General features: G+C 45.6%; 1 protein-coding gene across 2 annotated transcripts in view; it reads left to right on the forward strand.

Annotated features, from left to right (window-relative positions):
* LOC135901498 (fatty acid synthase-like) overlaps nucleotides 1-27,655 on the forward strand; it is a 104,237-nt gene that overhangs the window by 72,100 nt on the left and 4,482 nt on the right. For both annotated transcript variants that reach the window (XM_070523253.1, XM_070523254.1), the window contains exons 14-21: nucleotides 1,241-2,459; nucleotides 7,268-7,422; nucleotides 8,820-9,035; nucleotides 14,671-15,000; nucleotides 15,708-15,827; nucleotides 16,771-17,129; nucleotides 20,095-20,448; nucleotides 22,520-22,763. In XM_070523253.1, the coding sequence (XP_070379354.1) occupies nucleotides 1,241-2,459; nucleotides 7,268-7,422; nucleotides 8,820-9,035; nucleotides 14,671-15,000; nucleotides 15,708-15,827; nucleotides 16,771-17,129; nucleotides 20,095-20,448; nucleotides 22,520-22,763 (2,997 nt within the window). The remainder of the gene's footprint in view (nucleotides 1-1,240; nucleotides 2,460-7,267; nucleotides 7,423-8,819; nucleotides 9,036-14,670; nucleotides 15,001-15,707; nucleotides 15,828-16,770; nucleotides 17,130-20,094; nucleotides 20,449-22,519; nucleotides 22,764-27,655) is intronic.

Here is a 27,655-nt window from a genome sequence, read left to right on the forward strand (position 1 = left end):
CAGTTACCTACCTCTGCAATGCACAATCCGGTTCTTACACACCACGGCGATCCTCACGGGTAGGAGGTGGAGCGGCTCCTGGTCCGGCCGCGCCCGGTTGTGGATCTGGATCTGGACCTGGACTGCGTCCTGGAGCGAGAGGCCCTGTCCGACTTCTTCTGGGAGTCCGAGAGCAGCCTCGTGCGACTGCGGGAGCTGCGTTGTTGGGTGGAGTCGGGGGTAGCCACAATACACACGCGCACGTCCATAGAGGCGGAGGAGGCTGCCATAGCGCTGGCCATCTCAACCACCACTGCCGAGGTTATCCTTAGTGATTCAAAAACTGCAATCTGCAACTACTCGAAAGGCCGAGTTCATGAACCGGCACTGAAAATTCTCAAACATCAGACCCCCCTCAGACCAATTAAGCTCATCTGGGTGCCCGCGCACGCAGGTTATCCAGGCAATGAGTTGGCCCATTCTATCGCTCGAGTAGCCGTCAACCGAGCCACGCCGTCCGATGACCTGGATAACGCCAGAGACCGATTGGTCGAATATCACGAGATCACCCTCCACTACCGCGAAATGCGGTTGAGATACCCTCCCCCAGATAAATCCTTAACAAAATTCCAACAAAGTACCTGGCGCCAGCTTCAGGCACAAACTTTTCTTTCTCCAGCTTTTCTCGCCCTGGTTCATCCAGGCCTATATCAACAGGAATGTATGCTCTGCGGCGCACCTAGAGCTAACTTCCATCACATTATGTTCCTATGCCCTGATCTCCAGCCACCCTCTGAGTGGCAACTCACCGACGTCGAGGGATGGGAGACCGCGGTGTCTAGCTCCAACCCAGCCGACCAAATACGGCTGGTGGACTGGGCTCTGAGGCTTGCCGAGGGCCACAACTCCCGGACACCCTACGCGCTCCTGAGCCCCCTCACAAGTAATGTTGCAAAAAGGCTCAAGCAATAAATGTTTACCACCACCACCACCATCCCCGCGGGAACTGCCTTTTTTTTTATTCGCAGCGATAGCTGCCGCGAACACCGGACACTGGCGGCTGCTGGAAACGGCTGTTGGAATGAGCCCATCACAGCTTGCTTGCGCAGTGAATTGAGTAAAACGTACCGCTTTATCCACAAGGACGCCTCGTCGGCTAAAAACTTTCTCTTGATAGTCCTCCACATATTGCCCATGAAAATCATAAAAAATCAAAGCCCATGTTTCTAAGTTGTGCTCCATAATTTTCTACTTCTTGCAGGTGTGCAAGTCACCTACAATCAGGTCGCAGACACTTGCCGGGCTGGAGGCGTCGTCATACAAGGCCTAAAGACCAGCACCATCGACAGCGGGACCGCGCAACAGACACCGCTTGTCGAAGAATACCGCTTCATGCCATACATGGACGACAAAAGCAGCATGGTCAAGAGGGAGTCCGTCACACGTGAATACATTGAAGTCTGCAGCAGCGTTGCCAAGCGAGCCCTCGACACCTGCTCCCAGAGTAAGGCTCTTGTTCGTGAAGTTATAAACGGCGTCCGTAACGTCCCCGAGCACGTGGTCAGCCAGTATCTAGAAGACCCTCATAAGAGCCACGGCCTCCTGCGATTTCTTCACGCTGTCCATAAGCAAGCAGATCATGTTGGCACTTCCCTTGCGGCCTATATCAAGTCAGCTCTGCCTGCGCACAACGAAGACCTGGAAACCGATGTACTCAACACTGCCCTCTTTGAGGAAGATCCTCTCAGATTCCTCCTTGACACTGTGGTCGAAAACACCAGCCCGAACAAGCTCAGAGTACTGGAACTAGCGGTTCAAGGGAATGGCTGCCTCCTCGCCTCCTGGTTGTCGACGTACCTTTCCAAGTATAACTTGTTGCCTACTGCCGAGTACACAATAGCACATTCGTCTCCTCAAGGACTGTCTGGAAAGGTCCCTCAAGGGGCCACGGTAGTGTCATTCGGCTCGGCAATATCGAGGAAGAAGCTTCCTGAAGTGGACTTGATTGTGGCCCGAAGCGCCACCTGGTCCTCTAGTGAAACTAGAAACCTCGCCGATGAAGTGTCTTCTATTTGCAGAGAAAACGGTTTCGTTTTGATCGCCCAGCGTACATCACTGACACCGGCCGAATGGTTACTCGGTAAAATTGGAGGCGTCGAACTTCAGGTGGCCTCTCCCGACAAGGTGGAAGCTCAGTTTTTGAAGCACGGGCTACGCCTAGTGGCTTTTAAGTCGAACAACTTGTCTGGCCTGTATCTCTTCCGAAAGCGTTCTGTGCCTGTCGAAGAAGCATTGCAAGAAATAGTCATGGTTGACAGCGAACATTGCGACTCCGTTGATTTGGTCAAGAAGAAAGCTCTCGACTACGAGTGGAAGGCGCAAGGAGAGAACATGTGGCTGCTTGCGGAGGGGGCTGTAGCAAGCGGCGTCGTTGGCTTAGTGAACTGTCTCCGATACGAATCCGGAGGAAGTCACATCAGGTGAGAAATCTCCGTCTACATTTTTTTTTTTAGAATCGTCAACCATTATATTCTTTAGAATTACCGGACATCTATCGCCGATCTTCAAAAAATCACCGATGCGTATTCCGTGCCAACGTGTTTGAAGACTGTAGTCATCAATTACGATGCTCATTCTTTAACTTATGTGGATGATTGAAATAGTCGTCAACTAGCAAAATGGATTGGCTCCCCGATAAATGTCAGAAGATATATTCACTCACTGGAAAGCAGTAAAATAGCAGTGTAACCTCTAAATGTTATAGGATGGTAATGGAGAATGTCAAATATGGTCATGCCTCGATTATATAGCTACAAAAGAAACTTTCGTTCACGTAGGCTGGCATCTGAAACGAGAAGGCCTATACGGAAACCAGCGCATAACAGGCGATAATGTTACTACGCATTCTTTGCTTTAATTCTGTTTCTAATGTCTTCAATATATAGCATGCATTAAACATCACTCAGTACAAAAACCCGATTGAAGACAAGTGCTACCAAAGTAGCATGGTCATAATGATATCATCATGAAAATTTGCTTGTGCAGAGTCGTTTGTTGCGGATGTTAGCGAAACATTTCGTATTTCGGCAGCTGCAACACGCTATGACTACTTGTGTCGGTATACATTGCAAGGAACTTCTCTTTCAACAATTTCTTGTTCGACACTGGAAATTATCTGTCCAAACACGCTGTTGCGTAATCCATTAGTCATGAGTTAGGGCGCCCGCATACTTTACTATTCACTTAATCCCGCCGAACGCTAAAAATGTGAACTCAGAATAATCAGCATGAATTTTAACAAAAATTCCACAAAATACTCGAGCCTCCAAGCCAAACATTTTTTTAGTGTAGTTTATGAGCTCGCTAATAATTTTTCAGTATTTATTGCCGTGCATACTCTGCCGATGCGTCCTCATCGTTGCGATACATCATTGCTGTAGATTGTAGACGCACTGTTCGTGTATCAACCTCCCCGACACTGGCCAAGTCATCATTGCGGACATACAAAAGAAAGTACGCGTAAGTTACTTTCCAGAAATCGCCTAGTCCCTCGTGTGGCCCGCTACCTTCGCTTTAAGAAACTTGCCCGTCTTCACGCTACTCGTGAATGATTTCTATTGACGGAGCCCGTGGATGCTCTCAACTGCAGAGTACATGACGCTCAGCAAGCACATACAGTAAGAACCATTCGTTAAGAGAACGTTTTGTTACTGCTCAAGCGCTGGTTGGAGATGCCATTTCCCACGAAAGCTTGCAGAATAATCTCTGATCATGGATAGTTGTCTAACCCCTCAACCCTTTTTCCCGATAGGATTGAAGAAATAAATAATATATAGTCCATTCGGTTCTACGCAATACTTCAACAGTGGACTGCAATATGCAATGCCATCCAGGTCGTAAAATAAGCGACAAAAATTTCTGGTCTCTAAGACACCACTTTCTGACTTAATCACATTTTTTTTTATTCAGCATTGATTTATACATATGTCCCTGTAGTCGCTACAGACATTTCTACTGTTCTGACATCGCAAGATGCACTTTCTATCGCAACGAACAGTATTCTGACATCCCAGCGAAAACGTTCCGTCGCGTTCCTTGTACTGAAATAAAATAAGTGACTGCACGGATCAAGCGCGCGATGTGCGATGGTTTCGCCATCCGTTCCTCACAATAATTTCATAATTATTGACGCATTGGGATTCAAGCACATCGCGAAAAAGCATTTGGCGCCATTGTAAATCAATCAAGTAGCCGCTGGAACACCTGAATGCAGTGCTTTAGCGAGGCCTTGTAGCGATGTGTTGATTATAAGGCAGTCTTTGTGATACCACGAAAGGTAAACAGCGTGGGGTGAGATCACTCAGCAGTAGGAACAAAACAGCTGATCTGATGTCGCAGGATACAATTGATCTTAGGCGCATAATCGCACGACTGTCGCTCAGTGGTTACACGACCCTCCTTAGCCGTTCCCGAGGGGCTTTTTTATTGTGTGTATATTGTGTGTTTATTGTGTGTATTTATTGTGTGCAGAAACAATATTGTCTCGCAAGTGAGTTTTTACGCTTCACTGCTTTGTTTCTACTATAATATGGAAGCAGAAATGCCGTGTTACAAGAGGATTATGTGTAACATTGCAGTCACTAGATGCAGGACGTTGTAAAACTGAGTTGCTGGCTTCTAACTTAATGAAATCGTTAGCCTGGTGTTCTTAGCTTGAAGGAAGGTAGCGCCCATTATTTTACAAATTAAAAAAAACGTAATAAGGGGCCCTATAACGTAAAACTATTCTAATATGTTTTAATTCTAATCTCCTGATGTCAGATTTGGCTATACCCACCAATGCAAGCACCGGGTGGTCGCAAACAGAGTTGTCTGAACAGACCAAACAAACGCTCTGCGCGTTCATAGGGGGTCACTTTCGTTTGCTTGAAAAATGAATAACATTGCCTGCACTGAGCGGCTTCTCTTATCTAATTTGCTGACAAGAGGCGAGGAGCACGCTCAAGTGTAGAGGGATTCGATGGGACCGAGCCACTGCAATGAAAGTCTATAACCGGATGAAGAGGGTGGTGCCGGCGTCTGCGATTGGTCCGCTTTCCCTTACTTAGCTTGCAGTGGCTGGTCGAAAATCACGGCGGTATCCAACGAAAGCTTAAGAATGACGCTAAAATGGATCCTCAGCAAAGAAAAGTTGGTAGAACTAGGTCGCAAACGTGCCGAAAGTGCTCATTTTATTATACGCAAATAAACACGTGCTCGCCGGCAGGTGCGAGTAGCCAGCGCCTGAGCGATCGGTGCTAGCCATCTTTTATTGCATTCAGAACGGGGCAGCCTATGGCTATTCAGAAGAAAATTCAGTTTTGTTCAGCATATTAGTGCACCTTTAACACGTGCATGTCACTTTGACGAGGTGAGTTTTTGCGGTCTTGTGACGTCGCGTGGCAGGCAAGTGAAGTGGGTGCAGCCTGAAAACTTTTGACAAGTAGTCGAGGGCTAATGGCGAAAAAGCGTAGAATAAGAAATAGCATTTCTTCTTTATTCGGTCAAATCATGTGTATCGGGCTATACACGTCATATCAGGTGAGGAGCTATCGCGGATTTTGTGACGTCGCGTGACAGGCAGGTGAGGTGGGGGTGGTCCAAAGAAGTTTTTGACCAATCGCGGAGGGCTGATTGCAGAATTGGATAGAAAAGTTTGGAATAGTTTTACGTTGTAGTGTTAAGGTTGTATATTAAAAATAATAACCATTGTTCGCATCATTTTCATGCACGTAATAATTTCAAAGCATCATTTGTACCAAAATACTATTTTTAATGCTACCGTGAAAAATAAATGCGTGCGAAATCACATGGCAATCCTGCCGCAGTGCAGTCACCTGTAGTGGCGCACCATGTTTAACTGAACTTAGTAACTGTCTTGTATTCGATAGAGAATTGAAAAAAAAAAGTAAAAGACAGCTATGTATGCGCACAAGTGATGAAGTCCAGTCATGAGAACTATGTACATTAGCTTCATTGATCAATAATACCGGCATCATTGAGACGAGTGCTCGAATTGAAGATAGGTGAGTTGAGCAACAGCAGCGCTACCATAATGGGCGCTGCTGTTGAATTTTCCGTTAAAACCGTCACTGATTTCGCCGGTCAAGTCGCAGTCGATAGCCCAATCACTGAACCGACGAACATTGAGTGAGTATTTCAAGTGATGTACGTGTGTACTAGTTTACAAAGTCTGACAGTGAGAAATCGACAAATTGTACATAATTATCAGATCTAGAAGGTAACGTCATATATACATTTTATCGTCCCAACTCGCGGTGTAAGTGTAGCTTCATAAAATTGGCACTGTTCGTGAGTGCCCTCCTACTATCAAAGCAAGAATGCTTCGCATTACCTAGCACTTACCGAGAGTTGTGCCAGCCAGATTTTTTTCTCCTTGATTTGTTTAGTGATCGCCATTTCTTCATTCTATATCGCCATAATGGCTGTTTATCTATATAGATAATGATTACAGACTACATGCCACAAACGTCAGACGACTGCACGGAAATACGGCAGGCTTGGCTTTTCCGTTTTGTTGTTGCACTGGCTACGAAGGAGTTTACGATCCATACATTCCCTGTCATGTAAATAAAGACAAGCAGCTGTACAATTTACGATGTGACGTGTCAAAGTGAGAGAGCAAGACCAGCAGTCAAACTTATAGTCTTCTTTTCCGCTGCTTTTTGCAAGCTCTCTACAGATGTTGAAGGGTGGCTAGCTTAAGACAGCTAATGACCCTTGACCTCCACGACGCCAAACTTCCAAAGAGGCACGGTATATTTTCAGATTATGTGCGCTTAATTTTTGTATAAGTTCACTCAATGGCCCTGCCTTAAACCATAGAACTAACGTTGCCTCTACCGGTTGCGCCAGTGGAAAAAATAAGGCTCCACCAGCAGCGCTGCAATGACGTGGAAGAAATGCGAGCTCTGCGGGCAGCATTGCTTCATGAAGACAGTCGCGGTGACGTGCCTTACTGTCAACAAACAATTTATCACCGCATAGAATAATAATAAATGGGGCTAGCAACGAGAAATCGGAATGACTGCGTAAAAAAAAAAGAGCAGAAGGCAAAATTTACAGTATGGTGATTCTCCAATATATGAACACATACGAGCCGCTGCGGTTGTCTATTAAAGCCAATTCTACCAGAACCAGTGTGAGCCTTGCTGCTGTGACAATTCGCTGGCTGTCTTTATCATTGGCGAGTCCAGAATTTTTATATGTCTGCGTTAATCATATACAGATGTGTTCTCGACGCTAGTTCTGCCGGGACGGACAAGCTAGCCGACTTCGACTTGAGAAATCCCGAATGCAAGGACCTAATGGAAAAGGACCTCGTCATGAACGTTTATCGCAATGGGCATTGGGGTTGCTACCGGCACGTCGTCACCAAGTCCAGTGAGTGCCATGCTTCTTTCGTTCTTACAAAGACCCGATTGTAAAGATTCGCTGTGGTCCGGAGACACACTCTACTAAGTAGACTGCTGGAACTCTTTTAATAAGAATAACTTTGATATTTGCCTCTAATTTATTCAATAATCAATATTTATGCGAGCTTTTCTCAGCAGGCGGCTAGATAAGTGCCTACAGTAGCTTTGCGAGCTCCTGAGTCCAACACAACTTAACATTGGTGTGTGCAAGTAAAAGAAGCACACAAGAATTTTCCATATATATATACACATATATATATGTACAAGGCACGTATAATTGCACATATACAAGGCACTAACAGAAAATAAGGAAAAAAGAGGTTGACAACTGCCACCGAGAGGGGCACTACGCCCCTGCCCACTCTTTAGAAAGGAGGAAATAGAAAAAGAAGTCGAAAATAGGAAGAAGGAAGTTTGCAATTAGTCTGCTTGTGCAAAAACTAATTTAGCGAGTACAGCCATAGCAAAATAACGAAATATGGCATCATAGCTCATGGTTGTAGCGAAGCGAAAGCAGGCCCAAGACATTGCGTTCAACAGGGTAGTATGGTCACTCTGAGCGCGTATAATCGGCGTGAACGCGTTCATCGTAACAAGCATCACGGCAATACGCCAGTATAACGACTGAAATTTCGAGTTTCCAAGGCCATTTTCTGTCACATACTTCAACAATAAGGCCATCTCGGCTGGCCTCCAAAGAAACTTTCTCCTTTGTACGTACTTCGCGCATTCATCGTGACGCAAATCAACAAGGTGGCGACACTTTGGAAATGTTACGAAAGGAGGCAGAAAAAGGTTAGACAGATGTTTCTTTCTGAAAGTAATTGCGCTCTTAATGACATACATATGATGCAGTGGGGTTGAATATATACGTCCTCATTACATGAATATATATTGATGCAATGAGAACGTATATTTCTTTAAAACGTGACGCGGTTACCTGCACAGCCTGAGGACTACAGAGCTTGACCAAACAGTCGATGTAATTGAAGAATAGGTAATAGCTCCTTCTATAAAGCAATGAATTACTTGGGGAATGTATCAAATATGGAAAATAACTGTGAACTATGTCGCAAGCAAAGTGCGATAAGTGTTGTTTCAGAACAGTTCTTTTTATTTTTTTGGCGGGGGAGGGGGGAGGAGAGGGTGCAAATAGAAATTCTGCAACGCCAGAGTAAACAACGCTAGGAGGTAGTCCAAAGGAATAGACCTCCAGAAAACAGTGTAATAAATGAGAAAAAACATAATCTCAGTGCCGGCAAAACAGCGCCTCTAAATTATATTTTATCTTAAAAATAAGAAACATGGTAGTGAGTATCGCTTTTGCTCTGTTTTTTCTTTCGTTGCTTGTGAACCCCACTATAGCTGACGCTACGAAGAACACACAGTTTGCCGTCCTGAACTTGAGGAAACGGGGTGACCTGCAAAGCCTGAATTGGTACGAATCCCCATTGCCCTACCGTACGCCGCCCACTACCAAGAGTGCCATCGACGCGACCGTGTGTGATGTGCACTTCGCCGCGGTGAACAGTCGAGACGTCATGCTCGCCACAGGAAAGCTGCCGCCGGAGGCACTCCCAGGTGAGTTCAAGTGAAAATACGTGTTCTGACGGGAGCATATTTGTGCTTTTCTGATGCGCTCGTCGCTTGTGCTTCTATTCGCTGCAAGCGACTATAGAGCGCGTGGAAGGCGGAAGTACGAAACAGATAGATAAAGTGGTCCTCCCGTGTCAGGCATAATGCGCGTCGACCTCGTATTGGGGGGCGAGCTCCACCACTGGACGAGCTGGCGCCGCCGTCGGCGTGACGTGGCATGAGGGATCACGTGGACACAGCGGCCGCGTCAGCTGCTTCGGAAGCGCCAAGCAAGCTTAAAACGAAAGTGTAACGTCCCACCTGTGCTGTGGTTCTGATTAAGTGGGAAGGCTTTCCCGCTTCGGGTGTACGCTCGACAGCACTTGAAAACCCTATAATAGGTAGTGGCTGCCTTTGAAGGAGTCCAATGGGGTAGGCTACTGCTCGGGGCCGCAGTGTCGGACGTGCACAACGGAGACCGGTGTCAGCCTCCGTACGTACCAGCAGGACAAGAAGTTGCGGGTAGCTTGGATCGCGAAACTAAGGACAGGCAAGCAGTCATCGGCTACTAGTCGGGTGTGCAGCAGGCGCTTACGCGAGGATAATTTGTTACACGGCGTCGAGGCTGCAATGTTCGTTGAGTAGCAGAAAGCGCGCACTTAGACTTTCGCCCGCGCGCTGCCCGGCTAATGTCATGAAGATTTGGTCTACGAAGTTGTTGTTAGTAGATACTGGCAATTTCAGTGGAATGGAAAGAAGAGAACCCTAAAAAGCACATTAAAAAAAGGCATGACATTGTCTCATGCTGGCGCAGCACCAAACAATGAAAAAATGGGCTGGATTGAGAAAAAGAAGCAGCGGGTAATTGCTCGCGGAGAAGACAGTGCGACAGTGCGACGTAACTTGTGAAATAATGGTAATGAAACGTCCCAGACTTTGCGGCGGCACTTCACAAGTCGCCGCGGTAGGCGTCAAAGTCCCTAGCAATAAAGAAATTATTTTTGAATAGTTCTGATAGCGTCCACGCAACAATGGTTGCTTGTGTACGGTCAAATGCTCATCTTCTGCGGCCTAAAGCTCATGGCCCGAAGCGAAACATTGTGCGCGGACACACATGCAGACACGCAGTAGGTCGCTGCATACCAGTGCGATCGCTGCGTTGAGGCTTCATTATGTTACGCTCCAGGCACGTACCCAGGATTTTTTTTCGGGGGGGGCCCACCACCTCCATCATCATCATCATCATCATCATCATCATGTTTTCTGTCCACTGCAGGACGAAGGCCTCTCCCTGCGATCTCCAATTACCCCTGTCCTGCCGCCAACCGATTCCAACTAGCACCCGCGAATTTCCGAATTTCATCGCACCATCTATAGTTTTCTGCCGTCTTCTACTGCGCTTCCCTTCTCTTGGTACCCATTCTGTAACCCTAATGGTCCAACGGTTATCTTACCGGCGCATTACATGACCTGCCCAGCTACATTTCTTCCTCTTGATGTCAATTAGAATATCGTCTATACCCGTTCGCTCTCTGATCCAAACCGCTCTTTCTCTCTCTTAACGTTATGCCCAGCAATCTTCGTTCGATCGCTCTTTGCGCGGTTCTTAACTTGATCTCAAGTCTCTGCCCCATATGTCAGCACTGGCAAAATGCGCTGAGTGCACACCTTACTTTTCAATAATAATGGTAAGCTTCCAGTAAGGAGCTGGCAATGTCTGCCGTGTGCTATCCAACCTATTTTAATTCTTATGTGAATTTCCTCCTCATGATCAGGGTTCCCTGTGATTAATTCACCTAGGTAAACGAACTCCTTCAGTCTCTAGTGGCCAACTGGCGATCCTGATGTCTTGTTCCTTTGCCCGACTATTTATCATTATCTTCGCCTTCTGCATATTAATATTCAACCCCACTCTTACACTCTCTCAGTTAAGGTCTCCAATCTTTTGTTGTAACTCGTCTGCATTGTTGTTGAATAGAACAATGTCATCGGCAAACCGAAGGTTGCTGAAATATTTGCCGTCGATCTTTACTCCTAAGCCTTCCCAGTTTAATAGCTTGAATACTTCTAAGCACGCATTGAATAGCATTGACTCCCTGTCTGACCCCTTTCTCTATAGGTATCTCCTTGCTTTTCTTGTGTAGAATTAAGGTAGCTGTAGAATTCTTACGCGAAGGACGAGTCAGTAAGACGAGAAACTATTTACAGATTATATTTACAACAGCGGTTGCAGCGAAGACCGGTTAGATTCACAGCGCGAGCCCAGTTCGCTCTTCCTCCACTTTTCTGGAGTGATGGCGCCCACGCGCCTCGTTCAAACAAACAAATACCACACGCATGTAGCAATATTTTCAAAGCTTTTTACGTGAGCGTTCTGTACTCCTTGATTACGTAGTGCCTCTATGACTGCTGGTATCTCCACTGAATCAAATGCCTTTTCGTAATCTATATAAGCCACGTAGAGAGACTTATTGTACTCTGCGGATTTCGCAATAACTTGAGTGATGACATGGATGTGATCCATTGTAAAGTATCTCTTCCTGAAGCTAGCCTGTTCCCTTGGTTGACAAAATCCAGTGTTGCCCTTATTCTATTGGAGATTATTTTGGTAAATATTTTATATAATACTGGGAGCAAGCTAATGGTCCTATAATTTTTCAATTCGTTAACGACTCTTTTCTTGTGGATTAGTAAAATATCTGCATTCTTCCAGTTTTCTGGGACCCTTGCAGTCGATAGACACTTCGTATAAAGAGCCGCCAGTTTTCCAAGCATTATGTCTCCGCCATCTTTGATTAAATCGACTGTTATTCCACCTTTTCTTCCCGCTCTTCACCATTTCATTTCTTGCAGGGCCCTTCTGACCTCATCGCTAGTTATAGGAGAGTTTCTGTATGCTGTTCATTACTGTTTCTAAGTGAGGTATCATGTCTCCTCTGAGTACTGTATACAGGTCAGCTTAGAATTTTTCCGCTGTTTTTACTATATCTTCGAGATAGCTAATGATATTATATTTTAGTGTATACATCATGGTTTGTCCCAAGCCAGGTTTCTTTTTTACTGATTTCAGGCTGCGTTTATTTTTTACAACTTCTTCAGTCTTTCTCGTGTTATAGTTTCGAATATCAGTTATTTTCGCCTTGTTCATAAGTTTTGACAGTTCCGCGAATTGCGTAAAGCTGTGCGGCCGCCAGTCGCACACAACCGCGTAGAGCGCAGGACTCTGCTATTCTAGATGTACTGCGCTCACCGCGAAAGGTTAGATGAACACCCACATAAGCGCAGCAGAGAAGTGGCTACGTGAGGCGGTTCGACCTATAACTGTAGAAGCGTCATTCAAAGCAAGTAATTATTCTCCACTCCCGGCAGCGATTTCTCTACTTCCTCTTTAAATAAAAAGATGTTGATCCATAAATATTCTCATAAATAATCGTTAACGTTTTTATTATTCGATTTTCCTTGCAGTTTGGTTGTTGCCCTGGCTCTCTCCCTCAGTAGATCGCTTAATTTCTCAACTCCTTGCGATTTTTGTTTCCAGTTGCCAGTTTTGCACGAAAAGTGCTATACAATTAGGGAAAAACAGACGAGGCAACGGGCGACAGTCATCTTGCTTATGGGTTTAAGGGTTATTGCAGGGTTTCATGATGGACGCACTTTCACATTATTTTATTTCCCATCTTATCTAACCCATATCACGTGTATATGGTTGCGCGCATCTGCCAGCCTCGCGGCGAGCCGTAACTCAAGGAAATAATGAAGCAAAGGGAAAAGTTAAACGCAATTGGCGTTTACTCCGGCCGCAACTCGTTCCACGAGAGTACAGACCAGCTCAGTAACAGCCGCATCCCTTTCCTGGTCCCAGGATCAGCCTAAACAAAGAAGGTTGAACTAACAAAAGCAACAGCTATGCGCGTGACGGTTGAATAGATGGTGACAACTGAACGCATATCGAGTTAATCGCACGGGTGCGGAATCTATGAGAAAACTTTCCTTCACATTACAAGAGATGCCGAGAACTACCGCCATCTAAAAGGAGTGCAAAAGGCAGCATAATGCTGACCGATTAATAGCTGCCAAGTCTCAACATTGATCTGGCGGCGCTGTAGGAATGTGTGAGGAGTGGTGGCGTGGGTGGGGAGGGGGGGGGGGGGGGGGTATGCCACTTGATTTCGGGGGGGGCCCGGGCCCCCCCGGGCCCCCCCCCCCCTGGGTACGTGCCTGTTACGCTCCCGTTTGGTTATACAGACCAGCCCACTATAGGAACTTCTTTCCCATAGTTCGTTCTCAGCGAGTTCCAACCTTTTACGCAGGAAGCCTGTCGGGTGACTCCATCGCGGTGACCGCGCGCAAAAGGCGTTCGCTGCACGTTTTCGGTAAAAAGCGTCTGTAAACCATTCTGTACTTTCTGTTTTCCCAAGGTCATTATTTTGACCGCAAAATGACTGCCCTGGTTTCGAGAGCACTAGCAGAAACGTCCAGGAGGGCTCCCGCGTGGTGTTTTCATTGAGTGACGACAGTCGAACCTATTAGGAGCGCGCCGCGTTATCCCTCACACTGCGCAAGCGAGGCGCTTCCGACAGATGGTGACTCCGTCAGTCCTCGCCCCCAGTACTTCTATGGTGCCGGTCGCTCTTACGAGGGTGGCGTGCGGCTTTCCCTCACAACCTCGGTGTTTTTTTTTTTTTTGAGAAAAAGGCTGGACCTCCACACAAGGTGACCTGCTTCCTCAGTCCACAGTTATTACTGCCACCAACTAGTACCCCTTCCTGCTTAAAGCACCTCCCTTTTAAAGAATATCTTAATCGTTGTTAAGCTGCCTCTTTAAATGTGCCCAGGTAATTCCGGGTACAAATAACGGCAAAAGTAGGGAAGCCGTTAACGAACTTAGCTTAGATCTTAGCCTATTGTTATGGCACGCAAGAACAGCACAACAGCGAAATCAATTTGGAAGGCGGGAATTTCAACTGGGATGTTCTTTTTTGCACTTTCTTCTGCTCTGAGGTGCTTTCTTCATATTTCCTTCTTGCTGTTACAAGCTTCAAAGAATATACTCACTCGACTGCAGCACCTAGTTTGTCTTACAATGGCAGTCATGTCAAATTCGTCGACTAGCTGGTCTTACTACCACCAATCGGGCTCGAAAAAATTTTTTTAACATTTTCAATGCTAACTGCCACGATGGCGAAGGGCTAAGCGTCCTGCAAGCAGAAGGGGGTGGCTTCAACTCCCGGCTACCACGGCCGCCTTAAAAAGGGGGCAGATGCTAAAGAAATGGTATTTCGCTCATATTTAAATGCTCGTTAAGGTCACCGAGCTGCTCAAAATTATTCCACTACGCCTTCCCTCAAAGCCTGCCATGCATTTGGCTGATTCAAACCCTGAAATTTAATTATTTTTGCTAAAAAACTGATGGTCTTATTCTTGCAAACCTCGCGTTCATGACAAACTAACCAACTTCTAGATAGCAAGCATGACCAGTAAGCAGCAGGTGTTGGGCTCAAATTGCACATTTACAATTGTTCTTATTTATTCTTTCAAACGTAATTCCGCTAAATCAAGCAGCTTGACAAATTTGGGTGCGAGACGCTATTCCCAGCAGTCGCAATCACCCACCAACATGATGCTGCGTTTTTCGGTACAGGCGACTTGACGAGTTCGGAGTCCATTCTCGGACAAGAGTTTTCTGGAACGGACCAAGCAGGACGTCGTGTCATGGGCGTTGTTTCCAGCCAAGCCTTGGCGACCGTGGTGGCTGCAGACCCCGCCCTTCTGTGGGATGTTCCTGATGCTTGGACCCTCGCTGAGGCGTCCACCGTTTCTCTGTCATACTCAACCGCGTACTATGTCCTGCTGGTGCGCGGTAATATGCGGCCAGGCGAGTCTGTCCTTGTACACTGCGGCAGTGGATGCATTGGACAGGCTGCCATCGCCATCGCTCTGTCTATGCGGTGTACCGTCTTCGCAACTATCGGTAAGCGCGCGCAGCATTACCAGCCTGCCTAAATATTCGCAATGATTCATATTTTTGCAGATAAACCTCGAAAATCAGCAGCTGCAGTGTACAGGTTCTGAAATCTCATTTATTATAAGCCATCTACACAGGTACAAGAACAAGTCTTTTGGGGCCCGAACCAATTTGTTAAATGGTACCAGCTACTTCTTGCAAGACTCACATGTTTATGGCAGCCCACAATATAATAGCGTAATTACGTAGCATAAAACGCAGTTATTTCAGTTCATTCGCTAGTAACGTGATCTGGTTATGAGTAAAATTAGAGAGAAAAGGTGCATGCTTTAGAAGCAAACTTAAAAGGACAGTCTCCCAGGCAAAATGCATTGAGCAGTTACGTCGAAATGCCTGCAGCTTCTTTCGTAGAGTAAAAAACTATAAAAAGTTTAATTTTTGGAAGAGTCTGGTGCTGTCTGTTGGTACATATGTTGAAAAGGACAAAACCCAGCCTTCGAAGACGCGTGCACAAGGCGAGAGAAATTGCAGAACTGTAATATTTCGTTTTCCCTCTTAGATATAGCTCATCCCTGTCCCCGTGCTGGTGTGATTGGTCCTGAACACTAGGTTGTGCTTTGAGCTGCTGAGACAGCATGTGTTTCTTATAGATGAATGCAGAGCATTAATGCTCACGGTTTCAACCACTCTTACCTACTCTGGCTGTTGAATAGGTTCCGCAACAGAGCGACATTTCCTGAAGAACCACTTCCCGCAACTGGAAGACAGCCACATTGTAAACTACGGCAACATTTGCTTAGAAGAACACATCCTTGAACAAACACAATGCAAAGGTGAGTGGCTGCATCTTGTGGGTGATATAAATTACATTTATGAACACAAAAAATACACATATCTGACGTTTGGCGAACTTTTATTGACTATATATGTGACTTGTTTATGCTGCGTATGTTTTCTGAGTAAGGTCTTGTTTTTGTAAGATAATATCCTTTCAAAATACTGCTTATTTTAATGCTCTTTCAAGGCTTGCAAAACGTATGAAGAGACAAAGTGCAACTGCTAATTCGGACAAATAATTCTACGATCATTTAAGCTTAGCCTTTTCTTATACCGCGTGCTGATTTTGTAATATGAAAGCGTTAATAGCTAGCAGTGGTGAGGTATTGATCAGCCTAATGTAGAAGAAAAGCTTTCAGGAACTGCAAAGCAAGGCCACAATATCAATGGCTGCAAAACGAAAAGCGACACAGCCTGCAGTTTCGTAAAGAGAATATAGCATTCATTTATTTTCAAGCTTTCCATTGGCATTTTTTTCAATAGAAATATGAACCAAGCGTCAAATTAGCAAAAATTCTGTCGCGCAAATGTCGTCCGTTCGATAAGTCATCGCGGCACCTTATTATTCAGCAGCCATCTCCAGGGCCAAAGTGTAAGCGTAAGATGCTTAAAAGACTCTTCCCGATATTGTTCGTTACACTTTCTTCCATTCCGCTAATGTGGCGCAATATTTTTTCACAATGTTCTCTCTACTACATTGCACTCTTTTGCTCCGTACGTAATTCTGCTTCGCTTTGCTTGTATTAAACTTTGGTTCATTTATGGTTGCCTTTGTGTTCTTCATCTTTCATTCTGATTTTAAGTGTCACACAAGGTTTATTTTTTTTTTTCTTATAAACTGGCATGCATGCGTCTCATTGTTTTCTCTTTTTTTTGTCAACTTTGCTGTCTTTCCACTGCTCCCAACGGTGTCATTTTCTTGTTACCTTTGCACTCTAGGTGTGGACCTCGTGTTCAACACTCTTCATGGTGCGGATAGCAAAAGCATCGCTAACTGTCTGGCTTCGAGCGGCCGACACCTTATTATCAAAGCTGCCGGCACCTCCTCGCGTCGCCCACAAGAAGAACTGTCTTCTAAGCACAAGGTCGTGAACGTCATCACCATCCCGACAAATGTCCTGTTCTTGAACGATTCCAGCGCTGTGGAGGACAAGCGTCGAGTGGCCGAGCTGCTGCGTGAAGGAATCACATCGGGCACCGTGAGGCCCCTGCCTGCCACACTATTCACGCGAGACCAGGTTGTGGATGCATTCACGCTGCAAGCCTCTGAAGCGAACAGCGGCAAAGTTTTACTCGAGGTAAATCAACGTACTTCTTGGGTTTGTCAGTGTCCTCGCAGTTCGGCATGAACAAGTTGCTGAAACATGAGCTCCACGGTATAGCATGGAAGGCGCGTCGTTAGGTCCAGTACTGTGTACACTTAGTAAAATCTCATATATAATTTTTTTTAATTTTCGGTCACATAAAAAAAAGTGCGGCCAACTTGACTGCTAGGTCTATGCCAAAAGGTATTGCATTGAGTCAGCAAAAAAGTGCCAGAGCGTGCTGCGACACCACTTTATCACGGTCCCTGCAGAAATGCACCCCTTTAAGCCAGTACGAAATGTAATGGTTGATGAAAAACCAAATTTATGTGCATGCACTCGTTGTGCGACCAACAGTTGATTTTGATCGCGATGTAGATCAACCAACACATGAAACAAAGGATCAATATCAAGTCTTTTTAGAAAGTGGTGAAAAATGACATACCATTGCATGAGGTATCGCGGCATACCAATGGAAATGATGCCTAAAAGGAAAGAAGCGTCATCAAGGCGGTTCTGCACTATCCAGACCCATGGAGCTTCAAGAAGCTCTTCCACCTCGCGCGATTGTGCTGACGCCGACAGCGCACCTTCTCTCAAGTTCAGCGACCGCGAAATGTCTGTTATCAGTAGTGATTGTTTGATACTGGAAGCACCCGGTTCGAAAACGTGATCTCTTCACATAATCATCAAGGAAATTTTGGACATGGGAAAGGTTTGCGCAAAATTGGTGCCAAACTTTTCAGTTCTCAGCGAAATTTCCCATAAAAAGATATTTTTCGTTGATTTAAAAACTTCTGGCGAAAGCTGTGACATCTTTTAAAGATGCATCACTGGTGACGAATCCTGTATACGAGATCCCGTTGAAGTTGTTGAACTAGGATTCAAGAAACAAAGATAAGCTGAGGTCACACAAAAGCGTGGAAGAGCAAAGCGGAATCAAAATTATGTTGTCCTTTTACAGCGAAGCTGTTAATTGACTAAAAGCGGTGAAGAATGCGACTATAATGCGACTGCTGTTACTAGAAGCGCTCTTTTCGTGGTTTTCTTTAAGAATACTACACCATTCGTGGAGTTTAAAATTTCAGAAAAGGTGGGTGACGTTAAAGCTGGAATGCGGGCGAATCTTGAAATATCCGTTTTAGTTAGGAGTTAAATGAAAACTGGTGAAGCCCGATTGGCGGTTCATTTTGAGGCGTCACATTAAACAGTTACAAATTTTCCCCACTTCCACTGGGAGGCCCAACAACGACAGAAATTGCATATATAGAATAAATTAGGGCCACTCCTTCGTCGACGGATCCCGAAAGTTTGGAATCTGTAGGTTACGTATATGCTTTGAAAGTTATTATTGAATATTCAGCTTCTCCGAATAACTTATGTGTTATCCGAGGCGTGGGGTTGATTTGCCCAGCCGCCTCGGTGAACTGTATGAAGTTCGTTGTTTCAATTTTGTTTAAGTAGGAAGCATGTTGTGAGTAACGAACCACAATTGTTTAGAACTGAGGTTGAATAGCACGAATGAAACAATGACATGAAGGAAAAAAATACCACAGACAAGCGCTCTGATGAGAGCTATACTCGCGGACAACTTTCTGTGGCAGTGAAGGAAAAGCTACGGAGGAAAAGCGCGCACAAGTGACAGCGCTGCTCAAAGGAGGCCCGCGTTTTAATCCACGTTCGTTTAGGCTGGGGCAGACAGAACATGAACACCTTACTAGCAACAGTTGAATAAGACAAAACACACCCCTGCGTGTAAATATTCGCTTATTTTGCGGCTTTTCCCTTCCACGTCTACGGAAAAGCGAAACCGTCGAGCCTGGAAGCTGCGTCGATTCAGCGCCTGTTCCGAGCACCCAAAAGCACTGTCAAACGCTGCCGGGCTACTTGGCGCGGTAACGCAAGTGCAGCAGTCACGTGCCCGTAGCTTTCCCTTCATTGCCACAGAAAGTTGTCTGCGATTACAGTTAGTTCACATTTATAACGGAGGTTCAACAGCAGCGATAAAACAAGGACACTAAGAAACAAATACCGCAGACAAGCATTTTTTTGCGTTTACTTCTTCGTGTCCTTGTTCGCGCTTTTCAACCTCCGTTCTAAATCGTTGCCGAAATCACATCGAATTCACATCGTTGCCGAAATTTGTAACCCTTGTAGAAGAACTGTTGCGCAATAATTAGATTGTGCTATCCGGAAATAACACACCACTCACGTCGTTGTTAAGATAAAATATGCATAAGCATTGTATTTGCCTGTATGCACCGTATCATTCACGTTTTATTTCCTGCCATATGTGTATATGTGCTTCGTGTCGATTGCAAATATCATGGTTGAAATTATGTAAACCTGTTTTTATCGCTATTTGTGAGTATATAATGTATGCCCAACCTGTAAAAATCCCTTTGGGATTGACAGTATCTGGAAATAAAATAAATATGAACTAGCCATCCCTCATCATAGTGTCACTAACATAAATGTTAGATCTATTCAGGTCAATTATAGTGTTTGTAGAAAATTGCTTGTTTCAGAGTGCCATACTGCCGCTATCGGCATTGTTTCCCACAGTTCTAAAGCAACTGTACGAGAGAGCAGTTTCAAATTTAGTGAGAATTCGGGTATTGGGGGAAACTTTTATGCTCTTCGTTTAATTAGAAGCGTTGCAAATTATTGAACCCTAGTTTCTTGTGTATTTTTCTTGCGTTATACCAGGTTTGTATTTGGGCGAATGATTAATTTAATCGATAGCTTACTGAATCATACTTTACTCTATCGTTCAGGAGACAATGCCGTCTAAACAAAGTGGGCGAATACTCCAAGGAAAGCTGTAATTTAAAATTTGGCGTGCGATCTTTTGGCAAGAGACTGTGTGTGTCCCCCTGATCAGTCTTGTTAATCTCCCTACGTTTCTTTGTTCCCTCTCTCTCTCTCTCAAAATGTGACGCGTGGCAAATTGACGCAGGTGCGACCAGAGAAAAGCCACCAAATCAAGGACAGCAGTCAGCCCTTCAGGGTAGAAGCCATCGCCCGCACGTACTTCTACAGCAACAAGGCTTACGTCATCGTCGGAGAAATGAGTGGCTTCGCTTTAGAATTCGTAGACTGGATGGTCAGTCGTGGCTGCCGGAAGCTTCTTCTCACTGCAAGTCATGGTGTGCTTACGGGGTATCCACGTCTTTGCCTGCACCGGTGGAAGACAGTCGGCGCCTCGGTAGTCGTCAGTGGAGCCGACGCGTCGACAATGCCTGGTGCTTTGCAGATAATCGAGGAAGCTGAAGCAATGGGTCCGGTCGGTGGCATCTTCAACGTTTCTGCGGTAAGCCAGCGCCACTTTTTCAGCCTAAACCATCCATAGCATATCCTCATTTTTTCCGTGCGATTATTATTATTATTTGTTTTGAACACATATACACATATACACAGGCATTAGGAAAGGGAAAGCAAGGAGCATGCTGGCAACTGCCACCGGAAGGGGCACAACGCCTGCCTACTCTTCTGAAGGGAGGTGACAGCAACACAAAAATAGAAGATAGGAAGGAGGGGAGGAAAAAGGAAAGAGGAAAGGAGAGCAACAGGACACTGCAACAGGACAAATCTAAAGACTAAAGTAGAACTCTGCAGCCAGAATTAAAGTGACGCCGCGTCGAACAGCCTCCACAATTATCAACCGCATCCATGGCTAGTTCGCTATGCGGCTAATTGTGTTCTCCACGATGAGACGCCAAGTAAAGCTGCACGTAATCACCGTTTCACCGTTAGTCGGCTCACAATATACACTGTAAGGTGTTTGAACTCGCCACCTCCCATCTTCGAAGGAAGAAGCGTTAGGGTACAGTACTGATCACACACAGTAGGACCGGTCACTGAAGGTCATGCTACTTCAATATTCAATGTTCATGCTACAAACGTGAACCTAAGTTAGTTCGTTCTATAAAGGTTAGTAGGGCGCGATGGGCCTGATCACGTTTAGATGCACAGCCACTGGGGTATAAACATTCCTGGAGTGTCGCCGTCGTTGTGGCAATAAATGCTTCTGCAATGCGAGCACGGAAATTGAAGTCGCGCGAGAATATGGACCTAAACAGTTTTAAGGGACGAAGCACTCGCCTCGTTCTCGTGGAAATTCGTCACTGCGGTAGTCTGTGACACACCGAGATATTCTGGCCGGAAGTTGTTCAAATGACATGTAATCGAGATTTGCGTGATGTGTGCGTCTTGTCCGCCGCGTACGACGTACAGATGTGTCGTAATGTATTGCGCACGTATGCACTTGCCCTAACAGCCGGCTACGCGCCTGTACAAAGACAGCTGAGTAACTAAGTGAATATTACGTGCTGACGCTGAGCGCCAGGGCACGTGTTCGATTTTGTGCCTGGCGCCAAAATTTGTGGCCATGTGGCCAAAATTTCAGGGTGCTCGTTATTCGTTCAAAAATGTCCGAGTTCGCTTTATTTTTTTTTATAGACCTGAATTTTCTTTGAACACCCGCTTTAGCGAGGATAGAGTGCTTCATGGGGCAACAGAGCTCCTGTAATTACCACAATCGCCCGCGATTGCCTCTGATTTAGATGAAGCAAAACTACTGAATAAGAAAGGCCCGTGTGTCATCAATTGCTAACTGTGCGTAAGATTACATCGCGAATGGCACGCAGCGTAGCACACGTATGGGAGACGTGACGCAAATCATAACATGAGAGTAGAGATATAGCAAAGTGTAACGAGTCGGATTGAACCAACGACCATCCGTTTAAACAAGGCGTTCTCACAACTGCGCCACGATCACTTTCAGAATGCAAGCGTGTTATATACGCTTTATCAGACCATTCTTTCCCGCACCTGAAGATACCGCGAATCAGGAAAGTTCTTAGTGTCGTGGAATGGCTTTTGCGCACATTTTTTACCAAGTTATCCGGCACCGCTAAGGAGAATAAATTTATCGATTTAATGTAGCTATGAGAAACTATTAGCTGTATGTGAGGTAAATCATGTGGAGTCACGCTTTGAAAGAGCCTTGAGAATACGCATACGATTCAGAAAGTGACGCATAACATCATACGCTTGGCGATGACGGAATTACTAAAATCACGCGACTTTCCTGAAACGTAGGGAGGTCTCGTGGGTTCGTTACTGTTCACGGGAGTTAGACGCTGTTGCCGTTGTCGTTCGGTGGCGTCATCTAATCCTTGCGTGAGTGTTGCTGCATGGAAGCTTGTGTAAGAACATTGTTGCGAGAATTAAACGATGCGTGAAGAGGCGCGTCCGATTCGTGACTTTTTCGATCCGTTGACGCACCCTTTACTGACGGCCTTGCCTCTGAAATGGCCACTTTGCGCCTCGTGCGAGTTGAGAGGCAATCGTGAAAAAGTTTGTTTCGCTTTCGCGCACAGTGTCATGACGACAGCTGGGTAGCCGATCAGGCGTCTGAGGTGCATCAGAGGTACCACAAGAGCAAGCTTGGCGGCACGCGGCATCTGGACGAGCATTCCCGAAAGTTGTGCCCGCAACTGGACCACTTCGTCGTCTTTTCGTCACTTTCCTCCGGCCGCGGGGCTTCGGGGAAGACGCTATCCGGCTACGTCGACTCAGCATTAGAGCGCTTGTGCGAGCGCCGCGTTGAAGACGGTTTTCCCGGTAAGTAGACGAGCACATATGATGTCTTAGACTGGTGTTCAACAGTACAAAACAATTTGTTCGACACGTGCAGTGTTTGAGGTCACTTACAGAGAGAGTGTCAAAGTCGTAACATATTTTTATGTCTCGTCTCATCAGGAGACAAACGCAAGGAAGGAACTTCCGTATGGCAATTGAATGCATGCTATATTCGATTTTTAAAAAATATGATGTTACACTTCTGTTCATCTACGCTTACTTACAACTGCGGATTTTCAGCCCACGTTCCGCATCGCTCATTCCGGGACAGTTGGTGCTGGGCGTCAAATCTGCGACTACAGTTCGTATCAGCTTCTAAAATGCAGTTTTGTGTTAAATACAGTACACAAACTCTTAATTAGGCTGCACCGGGCCGTAACAAATTTTTTTGTCCGAACTACATTGAAATACCAGCGACTTTTATTAGGCTAAACGTGAAGCCAAATTCTTATTTCCATATGAGCTCTGCAGCCTGGGACTGAAATGTCGCACGCTCTGCTGGCTTCTGATTTCCTCTTTCCGCGGCGTATATTTGTAAATGCAAGCAGTGGGTATGACGCACCTTGTGACTTAAACAAGGGTGTGCGACAGGACAGTGTTTTGAACTCTTTGTTTTTCAGAGATGTGATGTTCAAATTTGGAGGTCTCTTGCCCACGTCAGATACAAAATGAATTTATGCAAATGACATCTGTCTATGGGCACCCTTCTCGTAATGCTTCTAGATACAATACCTCCTTCAGGAACGCATTGACAAAACGCTACGTTTTTACGATTGGAAGTGGCGTGGATCTTTGAACGGATAAATCGGTGGTTTTCTTTTCTTTCACAACTAAGTGCCTACCAAACATGATGATTAATGTCGGACCTTGTTGTCATTGTCGGTCGTCTTGGCCTGACAACAGTCGCCTACTAATTGCCTGTACCTTACCACTTCTCCGAGTCTATTGACCAAACATTAACCTGCTTGCTTGGAGTTTCCGAATAAGCGTTGGATTGCCTGGCTCAACATTGGGCAGCCTTTTCGTAAGTGAGACCAGAGAACCACCAGCTGAAGCTCTACATGTTCAGTAAAGTTTTCGACATTTCATTAAGCTAAAAACAACAACACAGCATCTTAATAATCAATTGCAGACGGTTTTATTTAAAGTATCCGCATGAATAAATGCATTGCGGTCGCATCACCAGTCCTATATTTCACAGCAATATCAACAATCTCATTCTAACTTATGTTTTCCGCCTTGGCATTTCGCTATGCTCTTATGGTTGCGACATCCCTCAAGCTTAATAAGATCAACAACGCACCCACTAGAAGCTACAATTCTGACGCTCCTGCACATGAGTCGGTTGCAAGATACCGAGGCATTCGCATTAGGCATGAAATGTTTTTAGCTGCCGTTGTCGACAACCTTCAAGTGACCTTGAGCCAAGAGCCAGAGTCCTTATCGGGGCAAGTTTGCTGACAAGGAAATTTATTCACCTGTAGGCACGCTTGCAACAGTGGTATGACAGAAAAGTACAATATAAGGTACAGCACATGTAATGCATCATACTTGATGTAAACAAAACAGATTAGAAAATGAAATAATTGATGGTGTCTGCTTGACACTGGCTTTGCCACATACAACAACAACAAAACTCATTACAGCGTCCACGCAAAAGCACTATTGTGAGCCTCTCATTTATGAAAGATACCCGGGGCACATACAAATACAGTCTCAACTCAAGCAACAGAATTGAGCATTATTCTGGCTGTAGAAAGACTTTGCCTCCGGAGACGGTTATGCACCGCGTAGACCAGCGGCGAAGAATCTCGGCTTCACCGAGTTTAAAGGGCAAGTTTGCGTGGACGAAACGAGGTTATCCGCGCGACCAGTCTAAAATAAAGCTTGCTCGCTCGCCACGAAGCCTTTGTACAGGACCACATTACATAGGCTAGTCACTGCCCGAACAAGTTAGAAAAAATATTGCCTCCGAGTTCTTCATAAAGTTTGTTCACAATATCACTCAAGCTGTAACTTCTAGTGCGTTCAAGTTTTGTTTGTGATCTCAAATAGGGGCGACGTTCAAAAGGCAAATATAGGGCACCATGCACTTCATTGTCATCTTTTGGCGCTGAGCGCTGAACGTCAGCCGCCCGCGAGTTCCGCGGCGCGGGTTTCGCGACATCTCGAGAGATGGCGCCATGCTGCGTGCCGCCTCCTCCATGCAGCTCTACCGGCTTAACAGTTAGTGTCGCGTTGCTAAGCACGATGTCGCGGGATCAAATCCCCGCCGCGGCGGCGGCTCCATTTCGATGGAGGCGAAATGCAAAAATGTCCGTGTCCTGTGCATTGGGGGGGACGTTAAAGATCCCCTGTTGGTCAAAATAATTCCAAAGCCCCCCACTACGGCGTGCCTCAAACTCAAATGTCGTGTTTTTTTTTCTTTTTTACACACAAAACCAATTAATGCATTTCATTCTTCTTCTAGGTGGGCAGTGCACCCTGTCTCCCTGGCATTTTTCGCTGCCTGTCGAGCGGTCTTCCGCCGGTTTTCTTCTTCTAGCTGAGCAGCGTCCATATGGACCACTGCAGGGCATGGCGTGGTGGGGTGTGGTGGGTTGTGCCGTTGCGGACATGCACCAAACCTATTTTAAGACTGTGGCTAGTACCATCTCCAACCAATCTTCTTTGCCGCTTGCCATTTCATGCTTACATCTACTCTCGATTACGGGAGAGCCAGCAATTTTTCAGTGATCGGTCTACAAAACAGAGCTGCTCCGCGTCTTCATTTTACCCTCCAAGCGCAATGAAAGCAAACGTTGCCTTTTTGTAGCCCAACACGTCATACACATCTGCAAAACTATTTGGCGGTATCCAGGCTACAAGACAAATTGCTGACAACTGAGTAAATCACAATTGGAGATTACAATCTGATTCAAAATCAGCACTGGAGTCATTGAGTCAATATTCTGTATAATTCCTATTCTCTATTTTATGTGGTCGCAACAACACTGGCTATGACTTTCTTTTGCCCCCATCGCTAGTTGACCTTGAGTAGGTCCGCATTCACATTGGTATAACTGAAAACGAGGTAGCCGACCGGTTGGCGGCCGATGCTCTCTCACCGAATGGGATGAGTTTGGTGACCCTCCTAGAACTCGTCCATCTATCTCGAGGCCAGAAGCGTTCTACGTAAGCTGCATAGGGAACTGTCCGAAGAAATGTGGTTTAACAAGAAAACTAAGACGTCATCGCTATATCGAGTAGACCTTATTTCACGCTTTTCTGCGAACATGAAGGCTGACCGTAGCTTAGCTATTATTTTAAACCATCAATGACTAGACGTATCAAGAACACCTCGCCGTTCACCCGAGTGAAAAAAATCGGCAACCTCCAACTGCCATCTACGGTCCCATATCAGGCGCTTCTCTGTAGTACGTTCACGCAGCTTGTCCACAATATGATCAACAACGAGTTAAATTAGGTTGCTTTGACAGATGTGAATTTCCCATTACAATAACACCGTATTGGGCCTCAAATGAAGCGACCGCGAATTTACTGTTACGTGGAGCCGATGTACAAGCCTATTTACAATATATTTACACGTAGGTGAAAGATGGCCAAGGTGGCAAACCTGTACCAATCGGGAACACGTCGTCTCTCTCCTCTTCAGTCCAACCACACTGTAACGGCTGTTCCGTGTTAATGTGTACCGCGAGAGGGGAACTTTCAGCATTTCAGAAAGAAATAAAAATATACATAACGATTATAACGTCACGTGAAGCCGCAAAGGAATAGGAAAGGACGCATGAAAGCGGTCGCCCGTGGGGCGTTTCATTCATCCTCGCTGTGACCTGCCGCCGCATATGAAGTGACCGGACGAGTTCGTATACAATTTACTAGTTGTCACTGCGGACGTCTTTGCCACTGTCGGCGAGAGTGGCTTTGTCCTCTGTGCCACCAGTTATTCAGCAGGCAGCGTTTCAGAAGTCGCCTTGGCACTATCCACCACGGTTAGCACACAATTGAACACGCATCCCCATCATACCGGCACCACAATTATCACACAATCGTGATAATGGCGCAAACACGCACAGTTGTACCCGGCAAAGACATGTTCGAATGCGTATGTTTGAACACGGCTTCGTATGCGGTATAGTGATCACGGCGGCCGCCTAGCGGTTTTACTGCAGCTTGAAACGCTTGGAAAGAACAGAGACAACGGCGTTATATTCGTTACAGGAACCGGAACGTAAGGCGTTGCACGTTTTAAGGTCGAAAGGCTTGGAAATAAACTCGCGTTATATTCGTGCTAGAATTTGTAATAAAGCTGCTCGGTCCAAGCTCATCCTCCGCTAAAAAGCGGCTGCAAGGCCTACAGAATTTCAGATTGCCTTCTGGATAACGATCAATATACCTTGGTGTGATTTGTAAATTTATGCGAAACTTACGCATATAAAGTTTTTATAACTACATGCAAAATGTCGTATGTGCGTTATGCATTATTTTTATTGCTCAGTGTACATCTACTATTTTACTTACTGTGTGTGCACATGGATCACTTCTCCTGCTTTGTTTTTATTTAACGTTTGCTTTTTTTGTAGACTTATTATGGTTCTTTCCTTCTAGTATGCATGCGCATGTTTAAGGGGAATTTCTCATTCATATTTTTCAATGGTGCATTGGGACAGGCAACTCTAATGTACCCTGCCTTTACATCTTTGCGCAGGTAATAGACAACAGACAAAAGTCTAAACCAGTTTGCCGAGCTTCCTAGCTGGCCATCAACATTTCTAAGTTGTTCATGCAGGCACGATCGCGTGACATAATGAGAAACAGAGGATAATGGTATTGTTTTTCGAGTTAAATAGGCTTTAACGTGTTAGGGAATC

Source organism: Dermacentor albipictus, chromosome 8 (genome assembly GCF_038994185.2).
Source record: "Dermacentor albipictus isolate Rhodes 1998 colony chromosome 8, USDA_Dalb.pri_finalv2, whole genome shotgun sequence".
In the NCBI taxonomy this organism is placed as follows: domain Eukaryota; kingdom Metazoa; phylum Arthropoda; class Arachnida; order Ixodida; family Ixodidae; genus Dermacentor; species Dermacentor albipictus.